The sequence below is a fragment of the Panthera pardus genome, unplaced genomic scaffold (assembly GCF_024362965.1).
Source record: "Panthera pardus isolate Hobbes unplaced genomic scaffold, ASM2436296v1 HiC_scaffold_8, whole genome shotgun sequence".
Taxonomy (NCBI): domain Eukaryota; kingdom Metazoa; phylum Chordata; class Mammalia; order Carnivora; family Felidae; genus Panthera; species Panthera pardus.
This window is the reverse complement of record NW_026527013.1, coordinates 16,964,179-16,978,465: the sequence shown is the minus strand read 5'-3', so window position 1 is coordinate 16,978,465 and position 14,287 is coordinate 16,964,179. Positions and strand designations below refer to the sequence as shown.

General features: G+C 58.2%; 1 protein-coding gene across 3 annotated transcripts in view; it reads left to right on the top strand.

Annotated features, from left to right (window-relative positions):
* SCAP (SREBF chaperone) overlaps nt 1-14,287 on the top strand; it is a 73,277-nt gene that overhangs the window by 57,182 nt on the left and 1,808 nt on the right. For all 3 annotated transcript variants that reach the window (XM_053898181.1, XM_053898182.1, XM_019416631.2), the window contains exons 4-18: nt 2,223-2,380; nt 3,167-3,387; nt 3,567-3,672; nt 4,312-4,484; nt 4,881-5,007; nt 6,778-6,890; nt 7,877-7,971; nt 9,183-9,281; nt 9,430-9,648; nt 10,479-10,855; nt 11,336-11,524; nt 11,595-11,796; nt 11,875-11,990; nt 12,095-12,617; nt 12,713-12,798. In XM_053898181.1, the coding sequence (XP_053754156.1) occupies nt 2,223-2,380; nt 3,167-3,387; nt 3,567-3,672; nt 4,312-4,484; nt 4,881-5,007; nt 6,778-6,890; nt 7,877-7,971; nt 9,183-9,281; nt 9,430-9,648; nt 10,479-10,855; nt 11,336-11,524; nt 11,595-11,796; nt 11,875-11,990; nt 12,095-12,617; nt 12,713-12,798 (2,804 nt within the window). The remainder of the gene's footprint in view (nt 1-2,222; nt 2,381-3,166; nt 3,388-3,566; nt 3,673-4,311; nt 4,485-4,880; nt 5,008-6,777; nt 6,891-7,876; nt 7,972-9,182; nt 9,282-9,429; nt 9,649-10,478; nt 10,856-11,335; nt 11,525-11,594; nt 11,797-11,874; nt 11,991-12,094; nt 12,618-12,712; nt 12,799-14,287) is intronic.

Sequence of the window (14,287 nt, the reverse complement as noted above, 5' to 3'; positions counted from 1 at the left end):
ATGATGGTAGTAGTAATATGTACACTTCCAGGCAGAAACTTAAAAATATTTGGGAAGCAGTGTGCTCCTAGAACTCCTAGAGCCATCCCTAGAGCCCAGGGAGAGGGCTCTAGTTTCTGAGATGTTCGTTAGTACTTCATTGAAATGGTGGTCCGAATGGTCCTGGCTGGGGAGAAGGTGCCTGGGTGGGAAGGAGGCTGGAGAAGAAGTGGAGGGCCCAGGAGCTAGAAGGAGTTTTGCACCCAGAAACGAAGGGCTCAGTTGCACAGGCTCAGTGGGCCTGAGGGTGGAGGTGGAAGTGGAAGGCAGAAGAGGTGGTATGTGCAGTCACAGCCTTGTGCCCGGTGGGAACAAACCCAGGTCTGGAGGCTTCCTGGTGTCATGCTGTCCCTGGATGATACGCTGTGTCCTTCACAGGGCTTGAGGATGATTGCCCTGGGGATGGCTCTCCTCGTAGAGCTGTTCGTCTCCAGACAGCTCCTCCCCATTCAGGCCTGTGTGAGGACTTGAGTCGATGAGCTGCTATTCAGGTCAGCGCCTGCGGCAGCGAGCTCCAGCTTCTAGCAGCCTGAGTCCCGTGCAAATGACAAAGCAGGTGCAGCCTTCTGTCCCCAGAGCCTTTGTAAGACATGGCTTCATAAGTGTAAACTTCACAAAGGCGTAGGTGGTTGCCTTGAGTTGTTCCTTTGTGTCCAGGGGCCCAGGAGACCTTAACTTGCCATTCGTGTTCAGCATCCTGACCTTCGCCTGTGCGATAACCTGTAGTCAGGCATCATCGAGGGGCTAAGTGGCCTTTCATCTACTCCCCCACCCTGTGGAGTCCCTGATGGCGGCACAGGTGTGGGGATCGCCCTCTCAGCTCCCTCCAGCCGGCACCACAGTACGTCACGGCCGTGGACGGTGTTCCCTGCCTCCAGTTGGATGACAGTGTAACTCCAGGGCAGCCTTCCAGAGCACTGTGTTCATCTGGTCACCGTCTCAGAGACACTCAGGGGCTTTTCTTTGGCAACTGGTTAGAATCCAGGCAGCTCAGTCAGGCATCATCATAGCCACCCCTCATTTTAGCTGTGATTTGTGTTACTACCTGACAGGACTCCTTAGTGCTATCTAGACCGTCTGTGCTCTCGGTGTCCCTGGCACCCCTGAGGCCCTCACTGTCCCTCTCCTGCCAGTCCTTGCCCACCTCGTGGCTCCACTCACCTTCTCCCTTGGCTGTAATCCTGCCACGGCTAATCCAGTACCTCATTATGGGGGTGCTCCATGACCACTCCATCACTGGGAGTTCCTGGCTTGCCTGAGACGTGTCTGAACACTTTGGTTACTTAGGTGCTTGTTGTTAGCTCTTTCAGGGCAGATGGCAGGTTCTAGTGAAAAAGTGTGTGATGTCCATTGAGGAGACATGGGTTTGAGACCTTGCAGCACCCTGCGGGAGTTATGAAGCCCCAGCTAGTCACCTTGCGTCTCAGAGGACTATTGTGGGGGGTTGATGAAATGATGTGCCACACTGTCTATTGCTAACATTTCCATTAATACCTGTCTCTGCACGTGCTATTTGTATACACACGTGTGTCTGTGTGGTGTGAGATGTGTGTGCATCTTGATGCTGCAGGGTGAATGTCAGTCACCCCCCTTTCACAGTGAGGAAACTGAAATCCAGAGAAGTCAAAAATGTTTCCAGGGCCATACACTTGGAGAGCTGGGATTTAAAGTTGGGTCTTTCGGTCTTTAAAAACCGCTGACCTGCAGATGGCAGGATCAGTAAGACAGTCTGCACCCTCCTGGGAGCTGATGGTCTACTGTGAGGTCGGCAGACGTTTTCCATAGAGGGCTAGATGATGAATGAATGAGGCTTTGTGGGTTACACGGTCTCTGTTGTGAACACTCACCTCTGCCATTATTGTGGGAAAGCAGTCGTGGACAGGACGGAATGGAGTGGGCCTGGTTGTGTTCCAGGAAAACTTGATTTAGAAAAGCAGGCGCTGGGCTTGACTTAGCCTGTAGCCATAGTCTGCCGACCCCTGATCTATGGGGAAGTGTGTAGGAATGTGGTTCATAAATTGCAAAGAACCCCTTGGAGATGTCTTCACTTTTGAAGGCCCATCCTTTGGGCCCCACAGTGCTTTACCCATAGTAGATGCTCAGTAAATCCTTATTGAGTGTGGGCCCGTTTCTCCCTCATGTGCCGAGCTGACATTTTCACCCCTGCCCTATTTCTTCTGCAGTACGTGGGTGCCCCGGTGGCCTATATCCAGCAGATATTTGTGAAGTCTTCAGTGTCTCCCTGGCACAAGAACCTCCTGGCAGTAGATGTGTTTCGTTCACCTCTGTCCCGGGCATTCCAGCTGGTGGAAGAGATCCGGAACCACGTGCTGAGAGACAGGTATCCCTGTCAGTGCCCCCAGCCTCCCTGAATCTGTTCCCTACTGAAGGTGGAGGGCGTACGGTCCTCGGTGTGATTCCACTGCGCCAGCCAGTGCTGCAGAAATTGCACAAGTGAGAATGGCGGGTGAGCCACTTTCACATTGTGGCCCCACTACCCCTCGACCTACACGGATGGCACACATAGTTTCATCCGCAGGTCTCAGACAGAGTAGGTGTCCACGGGGCTGACCCTGTGATGAGCTGACGGGGAACTGCCTGCCTCGCGCCTCAGATGGCTTATTGCCCAGCAGTTATGAGATGTGGATGTGGTGGTGGTAGCCGAGCTGAGGAGAAGCACACTTCCCCTGGGGATCGCTTCTGAAGCCCCAGCCCGGGTGGCACTCCCCAGCCTGTGCTGGCTTCACAGGCTGCTTCACCCGCTCCGCTGGGTTTTAGTTAGCTGAGGGCTTTGACATGCATTCTGGTGAATGAAATGAAGCCCCTAATTTTCACCCTTGCCTCTTTGCCCACTGAATTGGCTGAGGTGTCTTCATCGGTGGGAGGTTGTGCATGTTCCCAGAACTTACTTAGAGAGGCTTGGGCCCCAAATGTACTTTGGAGGTCAGTCAACGACATGGTTTGGTTGTTGGCCACCTAAAAGAACTTTCTCCTGCTGCCCTAATCCTTAGGCTCTTAGAGATACCAGGCATCTGGGAACCTGATGACAGAGGGTCCCTCTGTAAGTGCAGTGGGCCTGCCCTGTGCTCGCAGACATGACAGATGCCTTGTCCTATGTCCTGCACAGTTCCGGGACCAGGGGCCTGGAGGAGGTATGCCTGCAGGTGACCGACCTACTGCCTGGCCTCAGGAAGCTCCGGAACTTACTTCCTGAGCATGGGTGCCTGCTGCTATCCCCTGGGAACTTTTGGCAGAATGACCGGGAACGCTTCCATGCTGATCCTGACATCATCGGGACCATCCACCAGCATGAGCCCAAAACCCTACAGACCTCAGCCACGCTCAAAGGTACCCCAGGGCAGATTCCCTAGGGGCCCGCAAGGGTGCCTGTTGGTCACTATGTCCTTTTTGATGGGTGCTCTGACAGATCAGGGGTTACCCTATGTTTTTTAGGGTGTGGGAGGGGTCCTTGGCGGCTCTACGGCAGCTGCCTTTTTCTGTCAGTACCTCCTGGTTTCCATCTGCAGACTTGCTGTTTGGTGTTCCTGGGAAGTACAGCGGGGTGAGCCTCTACACCAGGAAGAGGATGGTCTCCTACACCATTACCCTGGTCTTCCAGCGCTACCATGCCAAGTAAGGCTGTCGGCTCGGGGCTCCTGGCTGGGAATGGTATGAAGCTTTGACTAGTCCCTGTTCTGGTCTAGGGTGTCCAGAATGCCCCCCTGGGAACTTAGGGTTTTCAGGCCTCCCGTTGAAATGTTTCTCTCTCTTAGATCGAGGGATGCTGTCTTTTCACATTTGAGCGGGGTGACCTGACTCCTGGTTAAGAATAGGGACTAAGGCAGGGCTGGCAAATTTAGTGTCTTGATGCCTCCACTGGGCTTTCTTGAGCCTGTGGCAGGGGTCCCCAGCTGGAGACTACTGAGCCTCATGTGGCCTCAGGCCTTCCCAGCAAAGTGCTGTAGGCAGCTCCCTAGCAAGGGAGAGAGTGCTTGAGATGCCTCCGGTTGGCTGTCCTGGTGGGCGTTTGGCATTGATAGGTTGGGAAAGGGACATTGAGGAAGGAGCAGGGCAGGGTGGGGTGGGGGGCTCCTGAGACAACTTTAGAATTCTTCCAAGACCCCTTAGAGACTGCAAGGAAGTTCAGACACCACAGAAAAGCCCCCTCCAACATGGGGAGGAAGGAAGCCCTGATGGGCCTTCCTTTCAGGGATTGCCTTTGCCCCTGGCCCAAGAGGGCCGGTCCATCTATCCCACCTGCTCCATGACCAGGTTCCTGGGCAGCCTGCGGGCCCGTCTGATGCTCCTGCACCCTAGCCCCAACTGCACCCTTCGGGCGGAGAGCCTGGTCCACGTGCACTTCAAGGAGGAGATTGGCATCGCGGAACTCATCCCGCTTGTGACCACCTACATCATCTTGTTTGCTTACATCTACTTCTCTACGCGTAGGTCCAGAGCACAGAGGCTAGGGGCTTCCTCCAAGCTAAACGGGCATTCCAGACCGCCTGCTTCCCTGCCTCTGGAGGTGGCTTGGGGAGAGATGTCAGACACGCCCAGGGCTTCATCCCCCAGCAGAGTCTCAGGGGCTCGGGTGGGTCCATGGCTTTTCTGGCTTCTCAGGAAAAGATCTTTCCTGGGTTAGGGTTCCCAAAAGACACACTCTTCCTCTGAGACTGGGAAGTATGAAGTATACATGGTCATCCTTTTCTTAGGTTAAACCAGGGGGCGTCCCTTCCTCAGCTGTCAGGGCACACTCTACTCCTAGGAGCTCTGCACAGAAGGGCCCTGTGAGTCAGGTTCTGGGAGAGATGCAGCCCTGATGTGCCCTCTCTGCCCTCCAGGCAAGATCGACATGGTCAAGTCCAAGTGGGGGCTGGCTCTGGCTGCCGTGGTCACAGTGCTCAGCTCGCTGCTCATGTCTGTGGGGCTCTGCACACTCTTCGGCCTGACACCCACCCTCAACGGCGGGTAGGTCCCCACTAGGCTCCGCTGAGCTTCAGGGAGTACCCTCAGGCTGGAGAGCCCCTGGGCTTGCCGTTACCCTATATCTTCACGTTGTTATTTTGACATTTAAGAGGTACACTTTTTACCTTTGAGTTACTGGGCTTGTATTCATATACGTGTAGATGTAGTATATCTATATATACATATAACATATATAGGCATGTGTGTGTACATACATGTGTGTATATGTGGAACGTGTATTCGTGTATGTGTATATAAGTGTGTATGCATATGTATACCCTTGTATTGCGTGTGTGTGTATATAGGTGTCTGTGTGTTCACATATTACATATATTCCATCCTACTCCTTGATGGCTTAAGGCACACATGGGTTTTCCCTTTTTTTTTTTTTTTTTTTTACTATTAAAACATTTAAGTGACTAATAGAATAGGTCATTTCAGAGTAAGTTTTTAAAAGACCATAAGCACAGGGGCACCCAGGCGGCTCAGACAGTTGAGTGAGCGACTCTTGATTTTGGCTCAGGTCGTGATCTCATAGTTTGAACCCTGCATAAGCTCTGCACTGTCAGTGTGGGGCCTGTTTGGGATTCTCTGTCTCCCTCTCTCTCGGTTGTTCCCCTGCTTGCGCCAGCATGCACTCTCTGTTTCTCTGTCTCTATCAAAAATAGATGGATAGGGGTGCCTGGGTGGCTCAGTCGGTTAAGCGTCCGACTTCAGCTCAGGTCACGATCTCGCGGTCCGTGAGTTCAAGCCCCGCATCGGGCTCTGGGCTGATGGCTCGGAGCCTGGAGCCTGTTTCAGCTTCTGTGTCTCTCTCTCTCTGCCCCTCCCCCGTTCATGCTCTGTCTCTCTCTGTCTCAAAAATAAATAAATGTTAAAAATAAAATTTTTTTTAAATAGATGGATAAACGTCATTAAAAAAAAAAAAAAGACACAAGCACACTTGAATTTGCCGCCTTTCCAATGATATTTGCTTTCTTTTGTCCTTTATCTCCCAGTCGGCTGGAAGCCCTGTCTCCTAGGCCCCGCCCACCTGTCTGTTAGTGGTCGCTGACTGGCTGTCCCCTCCCTGGCTTGTCAGGCCAGTTGCAGGAGCAGCAATGTTGTGTTCTCTGTTACTTCCCTTACTCGTAGAACACTTGCTTCCTTTCCTGAACCTGATGCTAACACCCCTCCCCCGTGGCTGGCTGCTGTGCCAGAGCCTCCTCAGAGCCCTCATTTCCACTGCCCCACAGCAGAGGTCCCATGAGGCACACACCTCAACTGGTGTGCCCTGTTCATCTCCAGTGATGTGAGCCTGTGGTCCCAGAGAGCTTAGTAGTTTTCTTTAGGACCAGTTCTCCAAACAGTCTCTCCAGAGCCGAGCAGGGCTTGGAGCTCCTCTCGTTCCGCTTCCACTTAGTCCCGATGGCTTGGCCTGCAATGCTGCCGAGGGGTCCCGGCCACGGTCCTTTCCTCTGGCCAGCAGAGTCCTGTGTGGGAGAAGGCTGCTCCGACAGCTGGGGGCTCCTCTGGCCCTCCTTCCACTGTGCTGCATAGTCGGAGGCAGGGATGCTTGCCGGCCTGAAAGCCGAGAACTGGGCAGGCAGAGGCCCTATGTAGCACAGCGGGGGAGTCTAGGGTTTCTGCTCTGTGCTTCTGGAAGTGACTCAGCTGCCTCTCACTACAGGCTTCAAACCCCACAGCCTTCCTGGGGCCCAAACCTGTTGAGAACCAGCCTGTGTTGGGGGCCCTTCTCAGCACTGTCCTCACCCTCTCCCTCTCCGTCCTCAGAGAGATTTTCCCCTACCTTGTGGTGGTTATTGGGTTAGAGAACGTGTTGGTGCTCACCAAGTCCGTGGTCTCGACCCCAGTGGACCTCGAGGTGAAGCTGCGCATTGCCCAAGGTAACACGGCTGGCTGTGGGGGTGCGCCAGGGCGGGCGGGCGGTCTGTGCTGGGCTTCCTCCTGCGGGGGAGATGGGGAGCCCCAGAAGTCGCCCTTGCTCTGCCCTCTAGTGTAATCTGGTGTGGGCCACCAGGCCTTGGCAGCTTGTTAGCGTGTGCCCTGAGGAACCAAAGAGTCGCTGGACTTTACCGTGTCCTGGTTCACATGTCAGTAAGAACACAAACTGGACTCTGCTGCGGGACTCGTGTGTTCAGTGGCCCTTTGTCCAGACTGGTACCCGGTGCTGTCTCTCCCCGCCACACTCCACCACACTAGGTCCAGGCTTCTGTGGCTGCTCACTTCAGAGACGCTGTCTCCACAACTGCCAGAAAAGGCCCCGTGGACTCAGTGCCAGGAGCTGGGGATCGGGGTTCTGAGGAAAGTGGGCAGGGAGCCTAGGCCTGAAGGTCTGAAGTGTTGTACTTCCTCCTCCGGACCCCAGGTCTGTGGGAACAAGGCCGAGGGCAGACTTTTTATTCATTCGAGGAACCTTCGTGAGCTCCTGTGAGAGGCCAGGCCCTGCACTAGATGGGGAGCTCTGAGGATGTGAGGGGACGTGGCGCCTTTCCCACCAGGGGCTCGCTATGGGGGAAGGGCTGGAGGAAGAACAGCTGGCACTTCCATTGCTCGGGCCTCTGCCACGTGTGGGCAGGCACACTCACACCATGCCCGTGGAGGCCGGCTGTGCCAGAGTGGGTGGCACTGCTCACCTTGGCACCCTGCCTCTCCCTGCCTCTGTGCCCACCTTGGCCTCTTCTTCATGGCGACTGTGCAGTGACGGCAGCACCTGGAGCCTGGGCCCCAGCAGCGTCCCGAGCCAGGGGCGCCGTGGTGGAGTCGCCGCCTCAGAAGGCTGGGTGCCCTCCCCGTGCCTCTCCCCTCTGAGGAGCACAAGGTTGTGCGCAGACATGTGCTGGCCCCAAGGCCCTGTTGTTGTCCTCTGCAGGCCTAAGCAGTGAGAGCTGGTCCATCATGAAGAACATGGCCACGGAGCTGGGCATCATCCTCATTGGCTACTTCACCCTGGTGCCCGCCATCCAGGTAAGGCCCCAGGGCCCGCCACTCGGGTGAGCGCAGAAGCAGTTGACCAGTTCCCCGGCTGTGCAGCTCTGTGCAGGGTGCACCCTTCTCAACACAGGCACCCTCACCTGGGAGATGGGACCTCTCTGCTGCCGGGATGGTGGTTCTGTGCACAGTGCTCCTGGCAGCCCTGGTTCAGAGGTTCTCAGCCCAGTTCCAGTCACACCTGTTTCTCTTTTCTCAGGCAGAAACATCGTGGGGTCCCTGAATCTGTGCCCTCCTCTTTCCTAGGCTTAGCCCTGACCCCCATATGTGGCCTCCAGACACATGGCCACCACCCATTGCTCAGAGTGGCTCCTGCTCTTGGCCAAGTGCCTCACTCAGCTGTGGGGCTGTGAGCAGGTGGAGGAGGACCTCCACTGAGCCAGAACCCAGACTCGATGACCGTTGCTTGAGGGGTTGACGGAAGGCAGTGATGTCCTCCCTGTCCTTCCCCAACGCTGGTGGGCCTACTGAGTTGTGGGGGTGAGCAGAGAACAGAGGGCTGCAGGCTTTTACCCAGAGGGCATCTGCAGGACATATTGCCATCTTGTTACATAGGAGCAGACTTGGCCACTGTGCCACCACGGGCTAGATCCCTCCTCTGCCCCCCAGATTCGAATGGCAGCTGTGGTGAAGGGCAGGGGAAGAAGGCTGAAATGTGAGCAGAGTTTGGGGAGCAGAGAGACTACCTTTATTCAGTTTCAGGGCAGAAATTAATTCCCTCCTGTCCTCTCGCCCACTTTGGTCCCTTGCAGTCACTGGCCAGGAAGCTTTCTGAGAGTCCTGATGATGGGTCAGGCCTGGGCTCCAGGCAGGTGTTGGTCATAGCATTTGAGCAGGGCCAGGGGGTTAGTGGGGGAGGACTTTTTGGGGCGCAGGCTGGTGGGGCTCAGAGCTTTCAAGATTGGATCAGGCCCTCCTCTCTCCGGGGATGGAAGATGTAGGGAGAGCTCACACCCTTCAGCCTTCTGTGCATAAAGGTGCATGGGGTCTCTGCTGCCCCCTGGTGGGGCAGTGGGAGCAGCTGGCACTGTCCCTCCTTGGCCACTCCCAGACTCAGAACTTACCAGCATCTCTTTTTTGCTGTGCTCTGCCTGCCACTGCCTTGCAGATTCTGAGGTGCCTGCAAGCAGGGAGCTGCTTCTCCAGTGCTAGGCCATGATGTCGTGTCCCCTCATCTCTGATTCCAGGAGTTCTGTCTCTTTGCTGTTGTGGGCCTGGTGTCAGACTTCTTCCTTCAGATGCTGTTTTTCACCACTGTCCTGTCCATTGACATTCGCCGAATGGAGGTAGGAGTGGGCTGTGCCCTGCCCCACCAGCCTCCCCCCTGGCCCTCGCCATGCTCAGGGCTTGGGGTGAGAGCAGTGCGGGCTTTGGTCAGGGGCAGTCCCCCGCCTCCCGTGCAGCCTTGAGCCCTGACTACCGTGCCCCCAACAGCTAGCAGACCTGAACAAGCGGTTGCCCTCTGAGGCCTGCCTGCCCCCAGCAAAGCCAGTGGGGCGGCCTGCACGCTTTGAGCGTCAGCTGGCTGTGCGGCCGTCCACACCCCACACCATCACACTGCAACCGTCGTCCTTCCGAAACCTGCGGCTCCCGAAGAGGCTGCGTGTCATCTACTTCCTGGCCCGCACTCGCCTGGCACAGCGCCTTATCATGGTACCTGCCACCGCTGCCCTGCCCTTCGAGGGCCAGCACTCAGTTCCCTCCAGACTCTTGCACTTTGCCTTGGAGGTGGGGGGTGCTCCTTAGGCCATCATGGCCCCATGAAGCCTGGCTTTGGGAGGCTGCCCACCATACCTTCCTGGCCAGACCCTGGTGGCTTCTGAGGTGAAGCCTATCTCTGGGAGAAGCAGCCCCGGGGGCATCAGGTAGAAGAGTCATCATCTCCCAAGAAGGACCCAGGACAGGAGCCTGGTAGGGCGGAACCACCATGGTTGGAACTACCATGGTTCCCTGAGCAGGGTTTCCCTGCTACATAGTGCGCGGGCATCAGAAAATTCTGGCCCAAATAATTCACTGGCTGGACTGGGGAGGAGCAGAGGAGCAGGGCTGGCCGTTGGCCAGCCGTGGTGCCCCCATGGAGCTACAGTGAGAGGGAGCAGGACTGAGGTCCTCTGAGGATGGGCACACCCATAAGTGTCTCTGGAACAGGTCAGCCAGCCCGTCCTTCTTGCTGTGCTGACCGTGGGAATGGTGGCCACTTTTTGATATGGAGGTTGGGGAAGTTCTTAGGATGCTCTTTGTATTTCTAGGCCAGGAAACCCAAACCGTGACCATGGAAAGGGAGCTAGGTCCCTTTAATGGCAGTTGGCCCAGGTGGTAGTGAAGGACATGACCAGGCAGAAGGGAAGACAGATTGGGGCCTGTGTCCTCTCCCCATCCCCAGACGTGAGGTCCCTGTGCTGCTGCTTCCTGGCACGAGGGCCAACGCTGCCGGGGCTCGGGGCTACCCAGAGGCCACACTAAGCACCCACTGCCCCCTGTAGGCTGGCACGGTTGTCTGGATCGGCATCCTGGTGTACACGGACCCGGCAGGGCTGCGTACCTACCTTGCCGCGCAGGTGACAGAACAGAGCCCGCTGGGCGAGGGCGCCCTGACTCCCATGCCCGTGCCTAGCGGCGTGCTGCCTGCCAGCCACCCGGACCCTGCCTTCTCCATCTTCCCCGCTGATGCCCCTAAGTTGTCTGAAAACCAGACGTTGCTGGGAGAGCCACCCGAGCCTGGGGGTCCAGCAGAGGGCGCCCAGGACAGCCCAGTGCCAGAGGTAACCTGGGGGCCTGAGGATGAGGAACTTTGGAGGAAACTCTCCTTCCGCCACTGGCCTACGCTCTTCAGCTACTACAACATCACCCTGGCCAAGAGGTGAGCTGGGCTGTGCCAGGTGTCACTCGGTGTCAGCTCATCCGCTCCAGAGGGGGAGACCCACCAGTTTGAATTCTGCGTTTCCTTTCAGAAAAACAGCATAGGGTTGTGAGGTAGGAACTAGGGCTCGAGTCAGCAGCATTGCGCTGCGCTCCAGGGAGTCCCAGGCGGCTGCCAGCCCCTGGGCTGGAATGAGATCGACTCGCGCGGGCCTTCGCCCGCTCTGTGCCACGATGGGCGGTGGGGGCGCCCGGCATTCGGTGGCGGCCGTATGGGTACTGCTGCCTGTACCAGAGCAGGGTTGGGTGCCCTGAGCTGGGCCGGGAGGGACAGGACTCTGTACCGCCCCCACCCACCCAAGACCGTCCCCAGAGGGTGGGCTTGGAGTCCGGCAGGTTGAGCCAGTCCGCCTGGCAAGTGGGGAAGGGCCCTTCTGAAGGCACCCCGCCGACCGCGCCCCCCTCCCCCGCCCTCCCCCAGGTACATCAGCCTGCTGCCCGTCATCCCGGTCACGCTGCGCCTCAACCCCAGGGAGGCCCTGGAGGGGCGGCACCCTCAGGACGGCCGCAGCGCCTGGCCCCCGCGGCGGCCCGGGCTGGGTGGGCCCTGGGAGGCCGGTCCCAGGGCGCCGGGGACGGCGCAGGCCCACGGGGACGTCACCCTGTACAAGTAAGGCCCGCGAGGAGGGGGTGGCCGGCGGGGGCCGGCGGCGCGCCTAACCACGTTCCCGCCCGCGCAGGGTGGCGGCGCTCGGCCTGGCGGCCGGCATGGTGCTCGTGCTGTTGCTGCTCTGCCTCTACCGCGTGCTCTGCCCGCGCAACTACGGGCAGCCCGGCAGCGGGCCCGGCCGGCGGCGGCGCGGGGAGCTGCCCTGCGACGACTACGGCTACGCGCCGCCGGAGACGGAGATCGTGCCGCTGGTGCTGCGCGGGCACCTCATGGTGAGCGGTGCGGGCCGGGGGGGCGGGGCCGGGGGCGGGGCCAGGTTCTGCCCATGCCCACGTGCCCCGTCCCCTCAGGACATCGAGTGTCTGGCCAGCGACGGCATGCTGCTGGTGAGCTGCTGCCTGGCGGGCCACGTCTGTGTGTGGGACGCGCAGACCGGGGACTGCCTCACGCGCATCCCGCGCCCGGGGTAGGTGCCCGGCCCCACCCGTGCCCCACCCTCCTCCCACACTCCCTGCCCGTCACCCCCTTCCGTCCTCACTCCGTCATCCCGGCCCCCCCCACCCCCGACAGGCAGCGCCGCGACAGTGGCGTTGGCAGCGCGTTCGAGGCTCAGGAGAGCTGGGAACGGCTGTCCGACAGCGGGAAGGGGGGCCCGGAGGAGCCGGGGGACAGCCCTCCTCTGCGGCACCGCCCCCGGGGCCCTCCGCCGCCCGCCCTCTTCGGGGACCAGCCAGACCTCACCTGCCTGATCGACACCAACTTCTCGGCGCAGCCTAGGCTCTTGGAACCCGCGCAGCCCGAACCCCGGCACCGGGCCGGCTGCAGCCGTGCTCGTGACGGCCCGGGCTATGACTTCAGCCGCCTGGTGCAGCGCGTGTACCAGGAGGATGGCTTGGCGCCGGGGCCCGCGCCAGCCCTGCGCCCGCCCTCCCCTGGGCCCGGGCCGCCCCTGACCCCCGAGGAGGAGGGGGTCTGTCCTCCCGAGAAGGGCTCCCCGTCCCTGGCCTGGGCTCCCAGCGCAGACGGCTCCATCTGGAGCTTGGAGCTGCAGGGCAGCCTTATCGTGGTGGGGCGGAGCAGCGGCCGCCTGGAGGTGGGCAGGGACCCCGGGAGTGGGCAGAGGGCAGTCCCCACGCGGCTTTGAGGGCCTCCCCGGCCCACAGGTGCTCACCGCCTCTGGGCCTGCAGGTGTGGGACGCCATCGAGGGCACGCTGCGCTGCAGCAGTGAGGAGGTGTCCTCGGGTATCACTGCCCTCGTCTTCTTAGACAAGAGGTGAGACCACTGGGCTGCTTGCCCTGTCCCTAGATGTTCCCTTCCTCGTCCCTTCCCGGTACTCAGCCCCACATCTGTGAACAGGGGGTAAACCACACAGCGGGAGGTGACCACTAAAGCCCTCAGAGTAGGCCCTTGACCACTGTGACAGCATGCAAGAGGGAAACCAGAGTTTTCTTTCCCCCATTAGCCTATCACTACTGACCTGATCCGGTCTTGGCTGCATTTTCAGTGGCAGAAAAACGCTTTTTCAGCAGAATTTTTGTGTGAAAACTTCCCTTCCTGGTTGGTGCTGGACACCTGCCTCGCCTCCTTCCTTGGCATGCCTGTTGGCTGTGGGTGCTCCCTGGACTCCACCTGCTCACATGCCTGCGGGCCCGGCCACCAGAGCTCTTGCTCCCTGTTCCGGGCTGATAAACCCAGGTCTCGCTGCGACCAGATGCCTCCTCAGCACTTCACCTGTCCGTCCGTGCTGGCCCTGCCCTCCGGGGTCCCTGACATCTAAGCTAGAGCTGGAGCCTTTTTCTTCTCAGGGCCAGGGCACCCATTGCCCTTAGCGCTCAGGTTCTGGTGGCTGCTGTTGTTATTTTTGCCCCGTTAGGCTGTGCTTGCAAAGGCCATGGCTGATACCCTCCCCTCCAGCCTGGCCAAGTTCTTTGGGTCCCTTCACACTTGTAAATTCTTCCCCGCTGTTTGTTTCATCAGGTTTAGGGAAGGCCCCCAGGTCTCAGCCGAGCCCTCTGACACGATACTTTTGCAGGCTTTGGCTCAGGCCCTTCAAAGTCAGGGCTTGTAGGCCTTTTGCTAGAGTAAGATTTTAGGTTTTTTTTTTACTTTTTTTTTTAAGTTTATTTTTGAGAGCGACAGAGACCCAGAGCTCGAGCAGGGGAGGGGCAGAGAGAGAGGGAGACAGAATCTGAAGGAGGCTGCAGACTCTGAGCTGTCAGCATGGGACTCAGACGCTCAACCAAGTGAGCCGCCCCTATTTTGTTTTTTAAAAATTTTTAATACTTATTTTTGAGAGACAGCAAATAGGGGAGGGGCAGAGGGAGAGGCTGACAGAGAACCCGATGAAGGAGCTCCAACCCACAAACCAGGAGATCATGACCTGAGCCAAAGTCATGCTCAACCAACTGAGCAAGATTTTTTTTTTTTTTTAATGTTTTTATTTTTGAGACAGGGGAGGGGCAGAGAGATGGGGAGACACAGAATCGGAAGCGGGCTCCAGGCTCTGAGCTGTCAGCACAGAGCTCGACGCGGGGCTCGAACTCACTAGCTGTGAGATTGTGACCTGAGCTGAAGTCGGACGCTCAACCAAGATTTTAAACTCCACTCACTTTGAGGTTTTGGGGCCACTGGGCAAATGCCCCCACCTCTGCTTAGGAATTCCTGGGCTGTGAAGAAAATCTTTTCTTTGTGAAAAAGGAAGTAGAGTGGGTGGTACTTGGGCTGAAGCTGCTTTAAGAGGGGACGCCCAACAGTACCGCCT